The sequence below is a fragment of the Alternaria atra genome (assembly GCF_907166805.1).
Source record: "Alternaria atra isolate CS162 genome assembly, contig: 23, whole genome shotgun sequence".
Lineage (NCBI taxonomy): Eukaryota > Fungi > Ascomycota > Dothideomycetes > Pleosporales > Pleosporaceae > Alternaria > Alternaria atra.
In genome coordinates this window covers 1,663,167-1,686,163 of record NW_025091321.1, presented here as the reverse complement: position 1 = coordinate 1,686,163, position 22,997 = coordinate 1,663,167, and the positions used below count along the sequence as shown (strand labels likewise).

General features: G+C 51.7%; 7 protein-coding genes across 7 annotated transcripts; 4 read left to right on the top strand and 3 right to left on the bottom strand.

Annotated features, from left to right (window-relative positions):
• Positions 1 to 2,413: 2,413 nt before the first annotated feature.
• Positions 2,414 to 3,505, top strand: ALTATR162_LOCUS4148 (uncharacterized protein; the record flags this gene model as incomplete). Its single annotated transcript, XM_043311758.1, has 2 exons — positions 2,414 to 2,924; positions 2,976 to 3,505. 2 exons carry the CDS (start codon positions 2,414 to 2,416, stop codon positions 3,503 to 3,505), a joined length of 1,041 nt encoding a protein of 346 aa, XP_043167693.1.
• A 95-nt stretch (positions 3,506 to 3,600) lies between these two features.
• Positions 3,601 to 5,532, bottom strand: ALTATR162_LOCUS4147 (uncharacterized protein; the record flags this gene model as incomplete). Its single annotated transcript, XM_043311757.1, has 1 exon — positions 3,601 to 5,532. The coding sequence occupies one exon, from the start codon at positions 5,530 to 5,532 to the stop codon at positions 3,601 to 3,603; it is 1,932 nt and encodes a 643-aa protein (XP_043167692.1).
• A 606-nt stretch (positions 5,533 to 6,138) lies between these two features.
• On the top strand, positions 6,139 to 9,798 carry ALTATR162_LOCUS4146 (uncharacterized protein; the record flags this gene model as incomplete). Its single annotated transcript, XM_043311756.1, has 3 exons — positions 6,139 to 6,497; positions 6,545 to 7,815; positions 7,865 to 9,798. 3 exons carry the CDS (start codon positions 6,139 to 6,141, stop codon positions 9,796 to 9,798), a joined length of 3,564 nt encoding a protein of 1,187 aa, XP_043167691.1.
• Positions 9,799 to 11,439: 1,641 nt separating this feature from the next.
• On the top strand, positions 11,440 to 12,419 carry ALTATR162_LOCUS4145 (uncharacterized protein; the record flags this gene model as incomplete). Its single annotated transcript, XM_043311755.1, has 2 exons — positions 11,440 to 11,943; positions 11,997 to 12,419. The coding sequence occupies 2 exons, from the start codon at positions 11,440 to 11,442 to the stop codon at positions 12,417 to 12,419; spliced, it is 927 nt and encodes a 308-aa protein (XP_043167690.1).
• Positions 12,420 to 14,482: 2,063 nt separating this feature from the next.
• ALTATR162_LOCUS4144 (uncharacterized protein) lies at positions 14,483 to 15,520 on the bottom strand (the record flags this gene model as incomplete). Its single annotated transcript, XM_043311754.1, has 2 exons — positions 14,483 to 15,219; positions 15,268 to 15,520. 2 exons carry the CDS (start codon positions 15,518 to 15,520, stop codon positions 14,483 to 14,485), a joined length of 990 nt encoding a protein of 329 aa, XP_043167689.1.
• A 938-nt stretch (positions 15,521 to 16,458) lies between these two features.
• ALTATR162_LOCUS4143 (uncharacterized protein) lies at positions 16,459 to 17,412 on the top strand (the record flags this gene model as incomplete). Its single annotated transcript, XM_043311753.1, has 3 exons — positions 16,459 to 16,625; positions 16,737 to 16,877; positions 16,935 to 17,412. 3 exons carry the CDS (start codon positions 16,459 to 16,461, stop codon positions 17,410 to 17,412), a joined length of 786 nt encoding a protein of 261 aa, XP_043167688.1.
• A 497-nt stretch (positions 17,413 to 17,909) lies between these two features.
• On the bottom strand, positions 17,910 to 22,483 carry ALTATR162_LOCUS4142 (uncharacterized protein; the record flags this gene model as incomplete). The annotated part of the gene is made up of 9 exons (XM_043311752.1): positions 17,910 to 17,914; positions 17,965 to 18,384; positions 18,445 to 18,528; positions 18,578 to 18,607; positions 18,646 to 19,060; positions 19,125 to 19,477; positions 19,527 to 20,533; positions 20,580 to 22,223; positions 22,272 to 22,483. The coding sequence occupies 9 exons, from the start codon at positions 22,481 to 22,483 to the stop codon at positions 17,910 to 17,912; spliced, it is 4,170 nt and encodes a 1,389-aa protein (XP_043167687.1).
• Positions 22,484 to 22,997: the final 514 nt, after the last annotated feature.

The window sequence follows — 22,997 nt, the reverse complement described above, 5'->3', positions numbered from 1 at the left end:
TCCGCCGCTCTATTACACGTCCTCCACCCAGTCTCACGTTCGATCTTTGCAAGATGCTTCAAAAGTGAAAGCTTCTCCGCTGCATAACACACGTCGTCTGCACCGTCGCTCTCATCTGGTAGTCGCAAGGCATCCTGCTGTATGTCTGAACCACAACCAAATGCTTGCCCAGCGATGTAAAGAAGCTGTACGTGGTTCACCCAGTTTGCATGCGATGCATTTGTTGCACTGATGCCGCATAGCTCTCTTGCGTGCCAGACAGGGTCGTATACGTCAGTCCCAGTGTCCGCTTCGTCACAACATACGAGTTTCGTCCGTAGTAACAGGATGGCGCCTGCATGGTAGAACGTGTTACCGCATGCTGATGAACTGCCAGTGTGCACAACGGTTGGGAACAGGCTCCTTTGGTGTACTTCCGTTCTGATAAGAGGTAATACTTGCCTAGGACGGTGATGTCGCCAATCCTGGAGTTCACTCCACAGTTCTTGCACGTCAGACCGACGTTTATCGTAATTTTTGGCGACCATGTTAGTTATCTTCGCAAAGATAAGAGTGGTAAGATTGCAGTAAGCGTCGATATTTGCAGTAGCTGCAATTGACTGTGCATTGTCGTCGTCAACCCAATTGGCGGTTGGTATCAAAGTCTGTTCTTTGAGAACAAAGGCAGCTGACACGTCTAAAGATAAATCAGTAAGAGTCAGTGACTCAATGTGGTCCCAATATACCTATACGTGCGAAAGCCCAGAAACAGGCGTTGACTAGTCCTGGGCTAGAGCCATTCCAGCCTTTGTTGGTCAAATTGAAGACACAGCCCTGTAGATGACGTCTTCCGTCGCTGAGGTTAGAAGCCATCATTTCATAGAGACTCAGCAGGATGCAAGTGACTAGTGTGGCCTGACCACACTGGGATGGTTCATAATGGAGTAGGGACTGCACGGCGTGCTGATATAGGCTCAGTGTAGTTTGACGCTTGTCGTTACGGAGGGCGTCAAGCTGCCGTGATGCCAAAGCCATTGCTGCGCCTGCAAATGGCTGGTTCTCCATGAGCTTATGGACATATAATACTGTGAAGTGTCTGCTAGAGTCTGTAGCCTCGCACCATGTGCCCGTTTCTTGAAGATATGCGCTGAGGAGCCGAGATTGTTCCGCCTGTGATACAGGCACGATATCAGTTTCCGATGACACAGCGCCAGTAACGGTTCGGTGAGGCAGGGTTGAGGAGGTCGATGTATTTGATGATGAAGCATTTCCTTGGTACGTTTGATCGTTCCAGGTTGACAAGGGAAAAGCAACACCACCACTTTCCGCAAAAGCTTGACTTTGAGAGGTTGCAAGAGGACTTATCGCGAAGTTCAGATCCGACACAGTCGATCTCGATGAGTTCAGTCTTGAATCGGCGTACTCTGCAATAGTGTCTTCTGACCAGGGTGCGGCCGCCCTCGTCCTCTCAGGCTCTATAGATGCAGCAGCGGAAAAGTCCTGATACTCGTGTACTATCTGATAGGTATCGTCCACAATCTGGATACTGTCGGCTTGCGTGTCAGGTTGGCCTCGTTCTCTTTCGACAGCAAGCAGTGCAGCGCAGTGCTCGCTGGATAATTCTAGCGCTCTAGACGGATGGAATGTCACCTTCAGACCCCAACGACACTCATCACCGCGAACCTGGCAACCACGACACCTTGGCTGAGCTCCATCACCTAACAAAAGTCAACGAAGAGGGAAAGAAGAGCACCGGAGACGAACGCACACTTCCGCCTTCTGCGACGACAACACAAGCTTCAGCTTGCAATCTCAGCGTTGTGACAGGGACTGATGACGTCGTTTCGAGCTTACCATCCTAATCGAGACCGTTTTCGACTGGTTTGCGTAACAATACGTGCATTGCCTATCATGGGAGCGATATTTGCAATGACGCGTTATGTCATGTAGGAGGGAAAGTGGAAGCGCTGGGGTTAGTGGAGGAGTATTGGTAAGCTCGAGAGTGCTTCGACTTGCCTTGTCACTAGGATCAGAACGAATTGCCGAAGTCGGGCCGTGAAAAAAGGGCAAGCTGAAGCACTCGCCGACCGGAATGGGTCAACGATCAGAATAGGAAAGCAATGTAGAAAGGGCCATTCCTCGCAGCTTTTTTGTGCTGCTCGTACAGGCGTGTCCTGCAGCCAGATACAGCTCTGAATCAGCATGTAGTCCACACACCGCGCGTCTCAATCTAACAGATGACTAAAGACCTGGCGGTTGCAGTTGCACCTTGACGATTTGCATTGGAGCGCACTACAACCGTAATAGATAGATATAAAGGCACACCAACACCACCATCAGTTTGAGTGCACAGTACTTCTTCCGATCTTCCTACGTCTCTCATCATCTTCTATCATACCTTTCACGTCTCAGCTTCTTACACAAACCATTCATCATGACTACACAACGCGTGTTCCGCCTGCCTCAGCGCACATCCATCCAAGACCTCCAAGTCAACGAAGAAAAGGTGCCTGAGCCCGCCTCCCAAGAAGTCCTGATCCGGATCAAGAGCATAGCGCTCAACTTCCGCGACTTCGCCGTTGCTACCGGAAAGTACCCCTTCCCAGTCAAAGACAACGTGGTACCCTGCTCTGACCTGTCTGGCGAGGTCATACGTGTGGGTGACCAAGTTGAAGACTTCGCCGAGGGAGACAAGGTCATCGCATCTTTCGACTTGAAGACGTTGTACGGTGCCATGCCGGATTGGCACCATAGCCTGGGTGGCTGCTACGATGGAGTTCTTCGAGAATATATCGCATTGCCTAGCTCGGCGCTCGTCAAAGTGCCATTGACTAGTGGGCTCAGCTTCGCTCAACTTTCGGCTTTGGTGTGTACGGGTACCACCGCTTGGAATGCGCTTTATGGCAACAACCCTCTGAAACCTGGACAGACGGTGCTCTTTCTTGGTGAGAAGACTTTACTCTGGGCATCACAGCTGTGACTAACAACATTCGTAGGCACCGGTGGCGTTTCGATCACTGGTCTCATCTTAGCCAAAGCAGCAGGTGCTGTTACGATCATCACCTCTTCATCTGACGACAAGCTCGCCCAGGTCCAAAAGACGTACGGTGCCGACTATACCATCAACTACAAGTCGACGCCCAACTGGTCTCAAGAGGTGCTCAAGATCACCAATGGCCACGGTGCGGACTTTATTCTCGAGAACGGTGGAGCTGGGACGATTGCTCAAAGCATTGATGCAGTGGCTTATGGTGGAAACATTGCAGTGATAGGGTTCCTTGCCTCATGTCCACAAGAGAAGATGCCCGATGTTGCAGCACTCGCCCTCTCCAAGGGTGCAATCGTTCGCGGCATCATGGTGGGGTCTAAGCAACAGCTGGAGGATGTCACGCATTTTGTGACTTCTAAGAACCTCAACGTGCCTGTGGAGAAGGTGTTTGGTTTCGAAAGAGAAGACGTCGTTTCAGCTTTCGAGTACTTGGTGTCTGGTCAGCACATCGGCAAAGTCTGTATTGCTGTGAATTGAGAGAGCAGAGGGTCAACATGAACACAATGCGTTCTTACTGTACATACCTCAATATCGCTAGAACTGTATGTAATTTTTGAAAGTCGCTATTTGGACTAGCTCTTATCGGTCCATCTTCCACCACCCTCTCCAGGTCTGACTCCAGCCTTCTTCTCACTACCTGAGAATTTAGCCTCTTCCTCTTCCCACTTCTTCCTCTCTTGTCGTCTCCTGGCTGAGTACGCCCGTGAAAACCTCCAGGCTTCTGTATCTGCCAGGTTCCACTGCTCCACAGCTTCGACTACTAGCTTCATGTTCCTGTCCTTGCTCTTGATAGCGTCGCGTGCCTTCTTCAGGCGCTCTTCCTCCTTCTCAATCCACTTTTCATCTGGTACATCTACACCTTCAATGGGCTTAGGGGGTTCTGGTCGAGGGAAGATGATAACTTCGGACTCGTTGCTCGGTGAGCTGGGCTCGGCAGTTGTAGAGGCATTCTGCGGTAGACCAAATCCAAAAATCCAATCCAAATCGTCCTGGGTGATGCGCTCAGCTGTGAGCCACAATGTATGCGCAGGAGCTGCCGCTACTAGCTCCTTGAACTTAAGTACGCGGAGCTCTTCGGTATGATCACTTGGAATTGATTTATCAGTCAGTTTTTGAATCCACAGATCGCGCTTCGCACTGTTGCGCAAGAAGTTGGTATCTATGATGTCGCGTGTGTAGTGTAACGAAGTAAGGGTATATGGATGCGGAACGGTTCCGATTGTGAAGAACTTGGTTGTATTCACGAACTCGGGGAATTGCTGAAGCTTCATCCCTTTGTTGGCATCGCATGGTTTGCACTTCGGCCGGTTGGGAGGACACGTCTTGGGCATTGGAGAAGCGGGACATTGGGTAAGGTTGCGCGCAATGTCAGTCGTCTCCCGTAAAAGGGCGGTCGTATGCTCTGGCACTGGCTTCACAATGGCTACACCTTCAGGGTGTTGCTCCTGCCACGTCAGATGGAGATGCGAGTTTATGAGAGTGGCAAGTAAGTCCAGGGCCACCGCTTGGGTCGTGTTGGTAAACTTATCGGCGACCGTCTTGTACTTGCTGGAAATGGTAGCCATATTGTAGGATGCGATGCCGTTCGCCTTGTTATCGACATTTATGTCCTTTGCAGATAAGAGATTGACGACTGGGCCGCCCTCCTTGTTAGCCAGCTTCGAGAGCTTGTCCTTGCTTGCGGTAACATTCTTCAGCAGCTCGTTGCCCATGACCTTTTTGATAGCATCGTCAACAGTCATCCGGTCTCCGAAAAACACGGCGTTGTCCAAAGATTGGACTCGTGACAACTTGGGGTACTCATTTCGTCGCAAAAAGCTCAGCATGGGGTTCTCGTACTCGGCCATGGGCAGTGCGAGCCAATTGACAAGAACGCCGCCGCCCATATGTCCCCAAGCCAGCCAGCGCATAACCTCGAATTCAATCTTGGCATCCAGCTTCATGCGCTGGAACAGCTGGTATTGTGGGTGGTGCATAGCTTCAGCCCGGGACAAAACAACGGGCTTAAAGCCTTGTGCCCACCATGCCCGTCGCCATGCGAGGATGAGCCGTTGCTCTGCCGCAGACACATGTTTGTCCTGCTTCTTCGGTACATCATAGTAGGTATAAATCGGGGGTCGTTCGCGTAAGGGAGGTAGTAAGGCGGTGTTCTCATCGAGAGTTACGGCGGAGGAGAAGGGGTTGCGCCATTTGAAGTCACTAAGCCATTCTATGGCACCGTAAGCACTCGCCGTAGTGCTGTTGGCCTGGACAGGTGGCTTGTGTGCTGAGGGGCCGAAAGGTTTAGGTACAGCTGGCAATTCGCCCAGGTCGGGCAGGTGAGCTTGCGGGTGCTTTACAGCATCGGCTACTTCGTCATAGGTAGGCAGGCTGTCGCGTGACGGTGGTCCGTAGAAAGAGAAGTTTATCACGAAGAAGAATAGGACGATGAAGAGGATTTGAAACCTCCTCGGAGGCATCTGCAGCGCAATGGGCCGGCCCATGAAGGTGTGCTGGGTCGGCATGGCACAATTAGGACGTGGAGATAAGGTGAGTAGAAGGCGAAGTATGGCAACATAAGCTCGCTCAGGCTACGACGAGCCGGTATCTGTGGTGGGCCTGAAGTTGCTGCTCCAGCGTAACACAGCGCGCAGGACAAGGGAGCTCAGCTCCACAAGGCGATCCAATCAGCCTCTGGAGCGGCTAAACAATTAAACGAGCGACGGGAAAGCACAACAAAACACGAGTTGCAAGTAATTCCACAAAGCCGGATGACGCGTCGTGGTAAGCGGGCGTTTCCAGTTTGGCGAGAACGAGTTGCAAGGCTAGCGCAGGGCTGATGATGCTCCCCGGACATCCCACGCGCGTCGAGGCTTCGCTAGTGGGGGTCGCCCTAGCCGATGTCGCGAGCATTTTGACTGGATGCGTCATACCTCTTTCTATCCCTCTTGGTATCCGAGACTTTCCTTTTTCCTTTCAAACTTCAATTTTAGAGGCTGTACGAGGACAAACTACATTGTGCCCAATTTCCCTACTTTTTTTCCATTTGACCGCGTTCCAATTGGACATTCCAGAGTTATCTATACGCATGCGCACTCACAACGCGACCCCGCCATATATTTCCCCAAGACATGCAGGAACAAGTACGCGCGACAATGGCTTCTCTTACCAAGGGAAGCATCCCCGATCCGACCGCAGACCTTCACTGGTCTGACTTCAAAGGACCAATCCACGAGATCTTCGCCGGCAATGCTCGCAAGCATCCCGAGCGGCCATGCGTGGTTGAAACCGCCACCAGCAAAACCCCAGAGCGCAACTTCACATACAAGCACATATTCGAGGCTACCTCGGTTCTAGCTCATCACCTTGTGCAAAATGGTGTGCAAAGAGGCGAGGTGGTCATGATCTTCGCCCATCGCGGAGTAGATCTAGTAGTAGCCATCATGGCTGTCCTGGCGGCAGGAGCGACCTTCTCAGTACTAGACCCACTGTAAGTCTAACTCATCACATCCACATGTGTATACTGACATGGATTAGATACCCCCCAGATCGCCAATGCATCTACTTCGAAGTCTCCCAGCCGCGCGCCCTCGTAGTAATTGACAAGGCCATCCGCGAAGCCGGTCCCCTCTCAGAACAAGTCAGGAACTACGTCAAGGACAACCTACAACTCCGGACCGAGATTCCTGCGCTCGAGCTCAAAGATGACGGAACACTCGTTGGAGGCTCAAAGGACGGAAGGGATGTGCTAGAGGAGCAACAGAAGCTCAAAGCCGAGCTCCCCGGAGTCTTGGTCGGTCCGGATTCGACACCCACACTTTCCTTCACTTCAGGATCCGAAGGAAAGCCCAAGGGTGTCAAGGGTCGTCACTTCTCGCTGACACACTACTTCCCGTGGATGGCCGAGACCTTTGGACTGTCTGAGAACGACAAGTTCACCATGCTTTCTGGAATCGCTCACGACCCAATTCAACGAGACATCTTCACACCACTTTTCCTTGGTGCACAACTACTCGTACCCAGTAAGGAAGACATCCAGCATGAGAAGCTTGCCGAGTGGATGCGCAAGTATGGCGCGACTGTCACACATCTTACACCTGCCATGGGCCAAATTCTCGTTGGAGGCGCTTCGGCAATCTTCCCTAGCCTGCATCACTCATTCTTTGTCGGTGACTTGTTGATCAAGCGCGACTGCAGGAGGTTGCAGAACTTGGCACCAAACGTACGCATCGTCAACATGTACGGAACCACAGAGACACAGCGCGCCGTCAGCTACTACGAGCTACCAAGCTGTACTGAAGCACCTGAGTTCCTTGATAGCATTGGTGAAGTCATTCCGGCTGGTCGTGGCATGAACAACGTCCAGCTTTTGGTAGTAAACCGTGAAGATAGGACAAAGGTTTGCAAGCCCGGTGAGAGTGGTGAAATCTACGTACGGGCTGGCGGGCTGGCCGAGGAATATCTAGGTCTGCCTGACATGACTGCCGCTAAGTTCGTCGACAACTGGTTTGTAGACCAACAGAAGTGGGTAGACGAAGACAACAAAAAGGTGGAGAGTCAAGGTGCCGCTGAACCATGGCGAGAGTTCTACAAGGGTCCTCGAGATAGGCTCTACCGCTCTGGAGATCTGGGCCATTACTCTGAAGATGGTAATGTACATTGCACAGGTCGAGTCGACTCGCAAGTGAAGATCCGAGGTTTCCGTATTGAACTCGGCGAGATTGACTCGCATCTCTCCGCCCATCCTTTGGTGCGCGAGAACGTCACACTGTTGAAGCGCGATGCCTATGAGGAGCCAACACTAGTCAGTAAGTTTGAGCTCTATTCTTATAACACTGAATCGCACTAATACCACAGGCTACATCGTTCCCGAGATGAAGCGTTGGTACGACTGGCTTGAGGAGCGTGGTGCAAAAGACAGCGATTCCGTCGATGACACTAGCATGGTCACGTTGTTGAAGCGCTTCAAGTATCTACGAGATGATGTGCGAGAGCATCTGAAGAAGAAGCTCCCTGCATATGCCGTGCCATCCATCATCGTTCCACTCATTCGATTTCCGCTGAACCCGAACGGCAAGATCGACCGGCCAGCGTTGCCTTTCCCAGAACCAGCGCATCTAGCAGCCGCGGGTGCAAGACGTCCTTCACAACTTGGTGCAGCTTTGACGCCAACTGAGAAGAAAATGGCCAGTATCTGGGCTGAACTTCTTGGCGATCGCGGTGTGACAGCCGACAGCATCAGCGGAAGCGATTCATTCTTCGACCTCGGTGGACATAGTATCATCGCACAACAGCTATTCTTCAAGATCCGGCAAGAATGGAAAGACATTGACGTACCTATGACTACCATCTTCCAGTACCCTACATTGCGTGGCTTCTCAGCAAACATCGATCAGGCAATGGACCCTATCGGTCTGCGTCTGGACACCGCCGAGGCCATCGACGACGACCCAGAAGACGAGGCATACTCTGCTGATGCTAGGGAACTCGCCAACCAATTGACTGAGTTCAAGACTAGGGAACCGTTGAACCCAAAGGACGAGGTACATACTTTCCTCACTGGCGCGACAGGCTTCCTGGGGGCTTACATCCTACGAGACGTCTTGTCTAGACCTGGAAAGGTTACGGTGCTCGTCCGCGCAAAAGATATCGATGCTGCACTTGGGCGTGTCAGGCAGACGTGTTCTGCATATGGTATCTGGGAGGACAGTTGGGAGTCACGCTTGGAACCACTTGTCGGCGATCTTGAGAAGGAAAACTTCGGCCTTGAAGCCAACACATGGAACAAACTCGTGGACTCCGTCGATGTTGTAATCCACAACGGCGCGTTGGTGCACTGGGTATTGCCATACTCAAGACTCCGTGGGCCCAACGTCATATCCACCATGACAGCGCTCTCAATGTGTGCTGCGGGCAAACCCAAGAAGTTTGGCCTTGTCAGTTCAACATCAGTTCTTGACACAGATTACTTTGTAGAGTTGTCTGAGAAGAGTCTAGCGAATGGTGGTACTGGCGTCCCTGAGGAAGATGACTTGGAAGGTGCCCGTAAGGGCCTAGGAACCGGATACGGTCAGTCTAAGTGGGCAGCCGAATATCTCACGCGACAGGCTGGTCAGAAGGGTTTGAGTGGGTGCGTTATCCGTCCCGGTTATGTTTTGGGGGATCCAGAGTACGGCACCACCAACACCGACGACTTCCTCGTGCGTATCCTCAAGGGCTGTATCCAACTCAAATCACGACCCGACATCAGAAACACCATCAACATGGTCCCCGTGACTCACGTTGCGCGTGTTGTTGTAGCGTCGTCGTTCAACCCGCCTATCGCACCCCTCGGAGTCGCGCAAATCACTTCTCACCCCCGTATCACCTTCAACGAATTCCTGGGCGCCCTCGAGAACTTTGGCTACGATGTCCCTCTCGTCACCTATGACGAGTGGAAACAAAGTATGGAAGCCTATGTCTCAGATCGCTCCGGTACAAAGGAGGAGAACGCTCTTCTACCGCTATACCATTTTGTGACTGGAGACCTGCCTGCTGATACCAAGGCACCTGAGCTTGACGATAAGAATGCAGCAGAAGCTCTGAAGAAGGATCAGGCGTGGACAGGTGAGGATTGGAGCAAGGGTGGCGCGGTGACGGAAGACACTGTAGGTGTTTATGTCAGTTACCTCATTGAGCTGGGCTTCATGCCCAAGCCGGAAAAGAAGGGCATCAAAGAGCTGGTCATGAGCAGGTTGACAGATGCTATGCGGGAAGGCATGAAGCTAGTCGGTGGTCGGAGGGGCGTCTAAGTCGTTTCTACCAGGCTTGCCCTACGCATTGGGGGTCTATTCAGTGAGGGCCACGATTTCGGCTACCAGATAGGAGGAACATAGAAAAACAAAAGAATGCAGATACGTCATCTAACCGACAAATACTGCATTAGACTATCAGTAGCAGACTTATAAGCCAGGATAGCTAGAACATAGTAGTTTGTCGCAATATCCTCATCGAGACTAAACTGCTGTTTGTTGACGTTGATGTATACGTCCCTTCCATCGCGACTTCCAATCACATCGAGTGACATCAGAGCTCCACCACCAATACAACAACACCCCGCTCAGCGCTACATCGCACCCTTCTCACTGGTAGCCCCTTGCCTTTACAGCTTGCAGTTTCTCTTAATATTATACTCGGCACTTCGCTAAGCTAGTCGTCGGGGCGTAGGAAAACTCCGCCAGTCGTGGATGCGGTCGCGATACCGTGTATTACCATCGGCTGTGGCTGCAGCTACAGCAGAACGCCTATCGCAACGTGGTTCGTGTCTTCGATGCGAAAGAGCATGCTACGAATGCAACTATATTCATAATCGACGTCACTGCAGCGCTTCCTGCTCGCCATCGGAATTTGCCACGTGTAGGCAGTACCAAAGACACGGCAAGTTCAATCCGGTCGCTGGTGTCTTCTAGAACAAGTTGTGAACAGCATGGTGAGAATGCGACGGATTAATCAAGGCAATCAAACCAAAAGCAAATTCCATGATGGATATCGAACCAGCGTCTGCCAGGACAACTGGCGCATTCAACAGAGTATCTGAGCTTCTCATGTGCCAACGCCAAGATCGAGATCAGCAAGACCAACTTCGTTTCAGCCACGCTTGGAGTCCGGATTCAGACTCAGCAAAGCAACTTGCACCTATTCCCGCCAACAAGCGCTATCAAATACGTTCCGCCGCCTCCGACTTGGTCTGACGATGCGACACAAGAAGTGCTCGCAACGTTGCACCGCGGGACCCGCAGTCGGCCGCGTCGTTCTGTTCCTATCTAGTGTCTAGGCGGATTGGAGAACCGTACTAGATTCATATGGAGAGTTATGTCTGTGGTACAAAAGTCCAAGATCCTCGGGTTCGATATTTCCTAGGCACAACATCACGCAGCCAGCGGACGCCCTACACGGACCGTGGTAGCGCTTGTTACCGGCTTGGCGTGTTTTCAGAGGACATCGCACAAGACAGTGACCACCAACATACAGCGGTCCGTTTGCTCAGCGTTCCTCAGCATCGTCGGCGCAGGCCAAGACGATAGGTAAAGATGATGAAGATGAGAGCTGGGGGCTCCAAAAGCACCAGGCCAGGTCGTTGCCGCGAATCCCGTCTTCGGCCTCAGCAGCGCCTGGACGAGAGTTGCGCTGGGTCCTCTCAGGCGAGCTGTGATTGGCCGTCCCCGTCTTGAGACGCTGTGCCCAGCCGTAATGCCGAGCCTTGGGGATGAAAGCCAAGCCCAAGACCTTCTCCCAAGGTCTTGAGAGCGTAATTGTATGTAACAAGAGTCTTGCCTCTCCTGAGGGAAGTCTCCGCCTCTTCTATAACATGCCCGACACCTCATCGATTTCGCATGTCTCCAAGGGTCGTCTAAAGCCCGTCAAACAGTGACGTCGCCCACCAATTACTGGCAATGGAATCCCAGCGTCCGCCGGCGCCATGTTCGGCCACATCCCCCCAGCAGAGCCAACCGCAGCACCAGCTCTCGACGAACTCTCCATCTGACGAGTACAACTACGCATACAATGAGAAAGAGCCGTATCAGCGACAACATAGCATCCGCATAGACCGTCATAGCAAATCAAGTTTCGGCCGTGGCCATGATTCCGTCATCTCGTCGCACCCATTTTCGCCGAAGGCCTCCTCTGCGCCAAGCCCCTGTAGCAGCATCTCGTCGATAGGGCCACAACGCAATTCCACACCCGAGATCCGGTATTCCAGATCGGACATAGAACAACGAAACATACCATATCCCCAACAAGCGCATCTTGATCCCGAGAAGCATGGCTATGGCTCGTCGCATGGCGGCCGATCCCCGAATCACGCGTCTGCGACAGGACTAGACGGCGATGCGATCGTCTATGACAAAGGCGCATACCATGAGAAAGGCCCAGAGGAAAAGGCATGGCAATTATTGGTATGTGAATCATTATCCCCAAGTCTTCAGCAGCCTGGCTAACAGACATATAGTTTTGGCTCTGCGCCCCATGTGCCTTCCTTTCCGGCGCCATCGCACTCTGGACCATCTTCGCTCTCGTGATCTCGATCGTACTAGCACCCCTGCGATTCTGCACCACACGCCCGCAATTCTCGGAACAAATCACATCCTTCCTCGCACCAGCACTCAACCTCCAACTACACTTGGTCTATTCTCACGATTCAACAACCGGTTACAGCGCGCCTATGCTCGTCGTCGTTAACCTCTTTTCACCAGTTGTTGCATTTGGTGTCGCAATAGCTGCATGGACTGCTGCAGGGTTCTGGTTCTTCTCGTCGATATTAGGAGACCCTGGAGGTCATGACGGCCACAATGATGGCAGAGAGACTATCGTCAGTGTGCGGAACTGGTGGGAACGATGGCTTTCGAGGGCACTGCGAGAGACGAATGTTTGAAGAGGAGGCTGTCACTTCAACGACGAGTTTTTGTTTTTTTCGTTCGCCCTAGGACGGCACGAGCGATGTTTAAGCGGCATATACCAGGGCGTACTTTTGTTTTCAAGGGCAACGGATATGATAGGGATGCTGATCTGGACGACAGCACGGCGTTATTGGGCCTCTCTGTATGAAGAGAAGGAGAGCGGACAGAGCTCGACATGATATACCCCATTTTACTCGAATTATACCAACATCTCTATACTATGAACTCTCCATCTCACACACGTGTTACTCAGGCAGTAGTCTATTTTCATATGAGTGCACCTCGTACGAGACACTTTTACTAGTCTGACTTTCCAAGCAGGCAGACCACGCTTCCAAGCCACCATCCAAGGAGCCAGACTGGCGCACACGCACACACTTACTCAGCCCCCTCCAAAGCTTCGAGGAACGCCACGCGCGGACACAAGACTCCTGGCAGAGCCCTGGGCACCATACAGCGGAAATCCGTCTAGCCCGACCGCCCGATCCAATCTAATCCCAAGCACACAAGACCCTGCGATTAGAGTTTGGATTTCACCGCTCCGCCATTCCGCTATCTCGAGACAGTTATTCACCGCAACGTAACGTGCGCACTGCCCACGGTAGACCTGCCATCCAAGACGTTGCCAATCCCGCCCAGTTTCCGCCGCGAATTGACAACTCTACGCCATGGCTCTATCAGACTCCACGCTCGGCCTTGTCGTGGAAAAGAAAAAGGTTCCAGAAAAGCATGCAGAGCGAAGATAGACTAAGTCATAATCAGAAGTACATGTACAGTGAGATGATGAAAAGCTTCGTATCCGTATATCGTAAAAGCGTGCTATGATGGGCTTAGGCATGGGCCTTCCAGCCAAGAACATCCCTTCTTCTAATTTCCCACTATAGCACGGCAGGCAAACCATGTAAGCTAGAGATAACTCAAAGACAACTTCTAAGCGGAAAATCTCCCTCTCATGAGCGGAATAATCACTCCTCAGGGATGTTCCGTACAGTAAGAAGCCAAGTCGGGTTATGGTGGGTTTCGCCGAGCATCGTTTCACATAGTTTGCGCGTCACGTTCATCTTCTGAGCAAAAAAACACTGCAAAGGCGGATACAAGACGGGTATGTCGGCTCGGTGTTGGGCTGAACCCCCTGGGTAGGGTTTATGTAGATCATGGATGTCGCGGGTATGCAGTTGCCAGTACCCGTTTCTCGGAATATATAGGTGGTGGAACCTGGCAGGTACGTAATTAGCTGAGTTTGACTGCAGTATCATAGCCTGGAAACGTCAGTATTGATTTACATTACTGTGGCGGCGGTGAGCAAGTTTGGCCAAGAAACAATGTTACACTTAGGAACAAAAGGACCGAGGGAAATGACGTTTCTCGGTCCTTCTCTTTTTCCTCTTGAGTTGTCATGCCTTGACGACTATCGTGGCCGCCAATGTGAAACTTGACGGATCTGACGTGTGTCTGGGCGAACGGGTATCACGGCTTGCGTGGTTTATGCGACGAGATGATCAACACTCAGATGTAATGAAGAGTGTGGTTCTTAGATTCAGAAGAGCTTCTTACACAGACATACGCAACAGTTACGTGTAGACTTTGAAATAAATGACGCTCTTAACGATAGCAAAATTGCGACATAGTTCTGATATTGGACTGTATATGTATGATCGTTCGTATGGTGGTATGCTACGATCCTGAGGTATTCGAGAAAGACATTACGACATTAGACGTGAGAGTAGAAACTTATGTGTACAAAAAAAGCGTGTATGATACACGAAGAAAGGTAAAGAAACAAAACAACGCGCCGTCCGCGTTCATACCAAGGCTTAGCCTTTTGTGTAGAACGTATTTGCGGGGCGAGAGATGCCATGTGTAGGGTCTTTATTGTGGTGTTTGGACTCGAATATCAGGTTGGTAATACCGACGAGCGTGTTCGTGTCATAGAGTCGCGTGATGCAGATAGATGTAGGTCGCTCGTACGCAGTCGTTTTGTTATCGCAACTCATGATGTAGTTCGTGGAATATGCTGTGGTTTCGCGTTCCGGGCAGTTCAACCGCTTTCCCTAGAGTGTACTTGTCGTATAGTAATCTGACTCCTCATCTTTTTATGACCCCTGCCCCGCATAGTTTCTCTTGCCATGCAATTCTTCAAGCACTGCTCAACAACCGAAGGATCGCTCTCTAGGAACTGCTCGTTCAAGAACCAGCTTGAGCTCCTTTGCACGGAGAGGCGCAAACAGCTTCTCTCACTGCCAATTTGCTTTTGGAAGAAATGATCGAGGAAAGCGTATGAGTCGTCGAAGGTCTTGTAACAGCTGTTGCATGCGAAGGTTGCTTTATCGTCGGTCGCCATTGGGTCTAGCGCAATATGCGAGGTGAAGAGTATACATCTATACGCAGGAAGTCCAGAGTGGGAAGCGACGGAGATGCACGCATCGCATTCTGGACAGATCTCTCGGTCATCGTATTTATCGTGGGGTGAGGCCTTCTTCGCTCGCAATGTGCTCGCCTTGGATTCCTTGAGATCCTTCCGAAGTTTGTCTGCGAACGGACAGAACTCCACTTTGAAGCGCGGGGGAGGCAGAATGGGAGATAGGATGGGCGATTCGAGACGTGCGTATTGCTCGCGCAGGGCAGTAAGACAGGCGCGACGGGTGCTTTTAGCGATCGTAATTATGTCGTCGATGGGTATTATTGGTGTTGAGGAGAAAACGCTTTCGTAAAGTGGCTGTCTGATTTCGTATTGGATTCGCAAGAGTTGCGCTGAGAGGATTGTGTGGCATTTTGCTGCATATGGTCAGTTTCCATTCCCTCAGTATTGAATCTCGAACTTACTGTCTCCTTCCTCGAACCGTGTTCCAAATCTTTGCTTGCCCTGCTCCATGATTCTTTGAACCTGCCGCCCCAGGCTCAGAGCTTTGCCAACAGCATCGTCCCGGTTCTTCGTGCCCAAACACGCCCACTTAGACCGCGAGCGACGGTGGCGTGCTTGCCATTGCTCGTACGCCTCATGAGCATCTTGGAATTCTCGATCAATATCCCATAGCGTAAGATTGGTGTGTTGCGGTTTATCCCAGGAAACAGCCATCGTAGACATTAGATAGTGATGCGCGTATAAGCTCGTCGCAAACAAATAAACAAACAAGAGAGAACGGGGAACGCGAGCGAAGAACGTGAGTTTCAGAAGGGGAACAACTATTCTTAATTAAGGAAGAGGTCTGCCGTATGGGGAAGTATACCCAAGTCGCACGATCTCGATTAAGACGCAGAAACCTGAAAACGCGATGGCCCTGAAGAAAACAGGGTCCACGAGTCTGCGGGTGTTGCGCTGGCTTTACATACTCCTGCGACTGGCGCAACATACTGCGTCATGTCTGCTGCAGGTACCAGGGCTATCGCATATGAACACTTAATCGTGGAAATTAATTGCCTATCCAATGTTGTGGCTGTGTGGCGGGTCTGGGCGATATTGAAGGATGGAAGAAGCGAAAGTTGCTCCGCTATGCCATACTCTCCTTCATACCTGTGCGTATACAAGCCCCTCTGCAACGCTGATGAGGAACGGCAGGTCCATGTGGGAACATGCTTGTCCGTGAAATTCACAGAACGGAACTATAACTGGAAGTCATATGATGGGTGCCGAGGATCGTGATGAGGATGCAGGGGGAGGGAAGGGACGTGAGCTGTGATGCAGCAATGATCCCTCCGCGTCATGGTCCGAGCACTCCCGTATCCTCCGACTAAGGACGCCTTTGTCGAATCGTGGCACGCTACGGTAATGATCATCACCTTCGCATTGAATCCGCCTTTGATACGGTCGTCGAAATTTGTTTATGCGAGAGGGGTGTCGGCGACTGTCAGCCTATGATCGGTGTTGTTGATGGAAGCTTCGCTACCAGGGTCGCGCCGAATCGAACCCCACGTTTCTCGTTGTATCTGCCCCACCATGGAGAACCTCGAGCTTTACTCATGCTTGCTGGCATACTCTTTACCAATTGATAATCATAATACCGGTCCAATATAACAATGTCTCACAGCCACTCACATGAAAGCGCGTCGCATTCGCACACTGCCGCGGATCATGGTCATACGCACGAGATTCTCGATGGACCAGGAAGTTACTTGGGGCGCGAGTTGCCCATAATCGAGGGAAGAGACTGGGAAGACCGCTCTTTCACCATTGGAATTGGAGGGTACGATAGATTCCGCGTGATATGCAGATGGCCCTGCACTGCTCGGCCGACGTCTGGCTTTTGGCAGGGTTGACATGGCAAGATATACGCACAAGACACTGACCAGTCTAGACCAGTAGGCTCCGGAAAGACAGCGCTCATGCTAGCCCTCTGCAAACACCTCCGAACACGATTCTCTATAGCCGCAGTAACAAACGACATCTTCACGCGAGAGGACTGCGAGTTTCTGACCAAGAACAATGCCTTGCCTGCGTAAGACCAGCCATACGTTACGTCTTGATAGCTAGTATAAGTCTGACACACTCATAGTGAGCGCATCGTCGCTGTCGAAACAGGAGGCTGTCCCCATGCCGCCGTCCGCGAAGATATCTCCGTCAACCTCATGACCCTTACGAACCTACACCAAAAGTTCAATACCGACCTCCTCCTCATCGAGTCCGGCGGTGATAACCTTGCTGCAAACTACTCGCGTGAGCTTGCCGACTTCATCATCTACGTTATCGACGTGTCGGGCGGTGACAAGATCCCCAGGAAGGGCGGGCCGGGCATCACACAGTCAGACCTGCTGGTCGTGAACAAGATCGACCTCGCCGAGGCTGTCGGCGCAGACCTGAACGTCATGGAGCGGGATAGCAGGAGGATGCGTGAGGGTGGTCCCACGATATTTGCGGTTGTCAAGAGGGATCAGGGTGTGGACGCCATTGTGGACTTGATCCTGTCTGCGTGGAAGGCTTCGGGTGCAGGACAGGCAAGGAAGGAGAAGTTCGAGCCTACGCTCATGGAATAGAACGAAGAGATAGAAAAAAGAAGCCATAGCATAACATAACTAGGCTTCACTCGACTCCATCTCCATACATGCAAAAAGTAGTGGCGCAATGTTTTATTGCATGGACTATGACTACAAAGAGGCCCACAATAATGTTGGCTTAGAACGATTCTTGCATCACTATGCACGCAAAATTTAGAGTTTTCAAGATGTTCGTTTCAATTCCTCAAATAATTGCACCTAGTCAAATCCCAGCCATATCACACCACCCCCAGCAGTGGGAGTTGTCGCTACGAGTGCTCAGGAAAGACAGTAAAGCAACGCCATGATATCGCATCCGAAATAGCAGACAGTAGTTGTCACTAACAACAGCTTCTCGATCAGGTGAAGTTGAAATCGGAGTTGTCCTTCTTCCAAGCTTCAGCGTCCTCGTTGAGGACGAGACATCTTTCCCCTCGGACCTAATGTCAGGAAAGTCGTTTCAGTAATCCTGGATCTGAGCGGCACACTTCCCCATTTCAACCTGTAAGTACATATTAGCTACATCACCCTTGTAGGTGGAGCAGGACTTACCCGCTTTGGGTAATTGACCAGCTTCCTTCCACTCTTCGGCTTCCTTCTCGATTCGCGCATTCGTGCGTGCAAAGTAAGACGTAGTGTCGTACTTGACCGCACGACGAATGGCATCTATATGGCTCAGTTGCGAGGTGAAAGGATCATAGGTATGGTAGTCCTCGCCGGTGCTAGGCTGTGCAGGATTAGTCGCAGTTGCAGCAGTCTTCTGGTTCTTTTTAGAATTCTTCTTTTTCTTTTTGGGTGCTGCAGTTGGTGCAGTGTCGGCCTGGGGTGCTTCAACAGAAACGGAAACAGGCTGCGAGGGGTCTGGGGGATTGAGTGCAGGATTGGTGTGACCAAGTGGTGACGTTCGTTCCTCTTCTCCAACCAAGGTGGAGGGGGAAGAACTGCGAGACATGTACTCTGAAGAGGGTGTATCTGGGCGCAGTGTCAGTACCTTGGGATTTGCCATGGCATCGAAAGAACCTTCTGACTTACCGTGCTGGGAGGGAATGAGGTCGTCGGCGGTTGAATACAGAAGTTTGAGACCCGAATTTGAGTCTATTTGAGAGACTTGAGAGCCTGGAGTGTGAGTGGATTGATTAAATGTGTGCTTATAGGGATCATTTACTTCCTGGGTGGGCATCTTCTGGGAAGGGACCTGTGCTTTGAGGGTCATTGGAGGGGTAGGCGGTGCACGTGAGGGAGTGGGTTCAGGAACCCATTCTGCCCCAGAACGACCCGAGGATTCCTGCTCGACTGGCTCGGCGTTGGAGACCTCCACCTTGTCCAACTTATGAGTTACTGAAGGGATCTTCTTGGGATTTTTTATAGCACCATCAAGCTTACCAGCCTCTTCCTCATTATTAACCTTGTTCTTGCGATCTGCAGGGCTGGCACCCGCTGTTGGTACCTTTGCCTTCGCTTTGGACTTCTTGTTCCCTGTAGTCGTAGCGCCTTTGTCCAGTTTGGTAATTGCGTCTGTAGTCGTGGACGAGTTGGCCGAGTCTGTAAGCGACCCAGTATTGGGCTGAATGGTGAGATCATCAACAGGCTTTTTCGAGGATGTGGCTTTCTCGGCCTTTGCCTTAACGATACGATCGGCATCTTCTTTCTGCAGAGATCAAGATCCAAAGTCAGCGTATGTCTCACATATATTTAGAATCTCTGCCACTCACCTTCTGTTGCTTCTTCTTGGCCTCCCTCTGTTTCTTTGCCTGGGACTTGTTCTTCGCAAATGGGTGGAGCGACTGCATCTGCGGAGCGCCAGACTTTCTAGTCCCATCGGCAAGTGAGACCTCTGTGGCTGTCGACAGTACTGCGCTATCTAGAGCAGAAGTGGGCGCAGTATCGCTTGTGGTACTCGCTGCGGACTCTTGCGTATTGTGCAATTTTGGAACCCCAGGTGTTGTCGCTTCCTTTGGCGGCGCGGATGCGGCTCCTTCGGACTGGTTCGAAGATCGCTCAGTGTGCAGTGTTTGGGGATCACGCAGGTCGGTCTCGGTAGCTGCAGGCGGTGAATCGGAGATATCTGCATGTGTGAGCTATTGCGAATCAGAATTGGATCTAGTGTAACGCACCCCACTTCGAAGGCATAGTCTTGTCTCCAATCTTTGACTGTGCTTCCACATGCACAGAGTCAGGCTGAACTTCTGGCGCCAAATGGAAGCTGCTGTCGTTCTTAGCCTCATCATCCGAGACGCTATCATCTGCTAGTTGCGAGGATGACTCCTTTGAAGGTGTGTTGGAAGATTCAGCACTCGTGCTCTTACCACCATCAGCAACCCGGATACTGTCATGTGCAGTCTCTGAAACTCGGAACTGGTTGCCCGCAAATGCAGGCGAGACATCGGAGCTGGGCTCGGTTGGCGGCTTTCCGTCTTCACGCACAATATCGGACGCCCTAGAATTCTCGGGCAGTTGAAAAGTCAGGTCGTGCGTTGTGTTTTCTGACTGATCAGCAGCTAGGATAGCGTCAATCGTAGGGGTTATATGGCCCTGGGCCAACGTAACAACATCGGTACTTGCTGGCTTCATAAGCTCAGTGACCGTATGAAGAGGCTCTTTGCCAGTCTGATTCTCTTTAGTGATAGCCGGATGATCGGCGTTCAGCTTTCCAGACGTCTTGATAGTCTTTTCTGCTGGATTGGTCTTCTTGACCGGCGATTCGCGCTTAGCCTTTCCCTTGTACTTCTTCGTAGGAGACTTCTGCTGGTGTTTGGGCATCTCAAGTTCGGTATTTCCTGTCCTTGTGTGATCGGTGACTTCCGACTGCGTCGGTAGTTTCTTCGACAGTCCGCTTCTAGCATCCTGGGGAGAGTATAATGCGTTTCCTTTCACCGCAGCCGGGTCTGTATCTGGGTCCCCAACAGCCTCCTCTACTTGCTGAGTCGACATACGTGTAGCGTCACGATTAGTGCGATCGATTGCCTGCCCGGTATGCGTCTGATCAAAGTAGCCTGAGGTTGGGGGTTGGTCCTTCTGGTAGAAACGCCTCGGTACTGTCACGATAAGACGCCCACCGCGTAGCTGAGGATTGAACTTTGTGATGCCCAAAGCTGCCTTGGCGTCCGCAGACGAAGCAAATCTAGAGGTATTAGCGTTTTCAGAGAGGCAAAGAGGAGCAGACTTACGTAGCAAAAGCATGAGTACCGTTTTGCGGAAACTTATTCCTCAAGGAAATTGCAATGGCAGTAACACCAACAGTCTGCTTGAACAGCTGTATGAGCTCGTCTTCACCCACATCTGCCGGTAAATCCCCTATCCAAAGCTCACTAACGGTTAAGTTCTTTGGTCCAATCCACGTGTGACCGCAACCAGAGACAGAGTCGCCGGTGATGGTCGGGTCATCCTCAGAAAGACGACGTCGAGCGTTAAAGTCAGAGTTGCGAGATCCGCTAGATGAGACGTTGGCATTGTAATCAACGTTGGTCCTGTGATACGTGTCACGTCCACCCATGTTCGACACCTTGCGTCCACGACCAGGCTGAGGCGCGAAATTGTTATTGGCACCCTTCCGACCCCCGTTGTTATATCCTAGCGCACCGTTAAACTTGGGATTGTTGCCACTATAAGGATCGAAGAGGTCTTGGATATTGCGCTGATTAGGACGACGAGGCATCGGCGCGCGAGGATCCTGGTGTTGAGACATCATATTATTGGCATGGTGCATGTTGTTGGTCATGTTGCCCATGGAGACATACTGGCCATTTGGCTGATGAGGAAACACGGGGTTCATAGGCTGAGTCTGTATCATGCCTTGCTGATAGTTGATGTGTGTACGAGGAACCATCCCAGGATCATGTTGCTGAAACCCATGCCCTGAATGAACCACTTGGACGTACGGTGACGAACCCGCTATCATCGGTTGCGGGATGTGTTGGCCCGTTGCCATCTGCGGCGACATGAAGTGGTGTGACTGCATGCTAGGCATAGTACCAGAGGGTTGCCGCGGGTACGCTCCGTACATAGTACGGTTGTTGTTCTCGACCCAGCCGTGTTGCTGGCCGTACGACCCAGATCCCATGTTGCGGTTGGCCTTCGGAATATTCAAGGGTAGTGCATGCATATTGGGCGATACCCTAAAAGGTCCCATGACGACACCCGCATCGCCGCCCCTCATAAGTCCAGAATGGCCTCCAGTGTGTACAGGACCTTGTGGTGGAACGCGCTGAAATACAGGGCGTGTATCGGGCGGGTCTGGCGCTCCGGAAGCCATGACCGTCGTGAGGTGTGGATCTTCGACAGCAGACGAAGATTCTGTCGGTATTGTCAGTTTGCTGGACCGAAATCGTGTTAGTTTGCGATCCTTCTTACTGGAGTTCTTCTCGTCAGACGCATTAGTAGGGGTGGAGGAAGGCCCCGCCTGTCCATTGGCGGTCTTTTGACTCCCAGCCCGTGCCTGTGGCGTCAGGCTCATCCGCACTGTCGTATCGGTCGCCTTGTTTGTCTCGATCCAAGTAGCGATCAAGATGTGAGCAACATGCCAAAGGAACACGCGAGGGAAGTCTATAGGCTCGCCGAAGATGAAGATTTGGTCAATGATCTCAAGCGGATCATTGATATCGTAAACGTTCCCCATCTCAAGCCCTGTGAAGTCGATTCGATCCGGATGCGCTCGCGCCCAATCTCTAGCGAACCTATCCGCCATGTAGTAGGTGCTCCGCGAGATGAAGGTCAACCTCTCATCGCAGAACTTCCTGCCCTCGACATGAAGATCTTCGGCATCCCAGAGGTCTTCGACGGTCCATCCTTGGGAAGGGAAGATGCAAAGACATCTAAATGAGTCAGTTTCATTTCAAGCTAGCTTGCGGCGGGCAACTTACTGGCTCTTGTACTTGGTCTGCCAGTACGTTGCTGCATGTACCACGACTGCTGGACCTTGGACGCTGCGTGTGATGACAGACGTGCAAGTAGGATCTAGCGAACGAGCGGCGCGAGCCCCGAGCCCCGTAGAAAAGAAGGCTTGACCGACGCCCGGGCCGAACTTGGGATCCTTAGTTGCATGATTGACTGGATCGACGACAGAATTATTCATTTTGGCGGGAGGCGCAGGCTGCTCGTCTGTAGCTGTTGGATTTGGCGTATCTGTAGCGAGCGGAGTGCCCAACAAATGGGCAGACTCCGACATAGCTGAGCGTACAGTGGGCTCAACAGGAGAAGCGCGAGCGTATTCAAGGCTTTGCGTGAACAATTAGATGTTACCTTTGCAGGGAAAGAAGGAGTTAAGCGGCGCCAAATTCGCTCTGAAGGAGAAGGCAGCTGCGGTAGGAGTAGAAGCAATAGCAAGGGAGAAAGCGCAGTTGCAAAAGCGAGAAAGGCGAGGGAGAGAAGAATTGAGAGATTCACGGAAGTAGCGGTAGTAGCTCAACAAACAGAAGTTCCTCATTGCTTCAGGTGGAAGGAGCAACAGGTCTTGGCGCTAACAGAAAGAGGAGGTGAACGTGAGTGACGAACACTCACAAGCTGCGCGCGCTGCCCCTCCACTCATGCCATTGGTCATCACATACAGCTGTGGGACAGAATGCAAAGATACGGAATGGCTGGCGAGG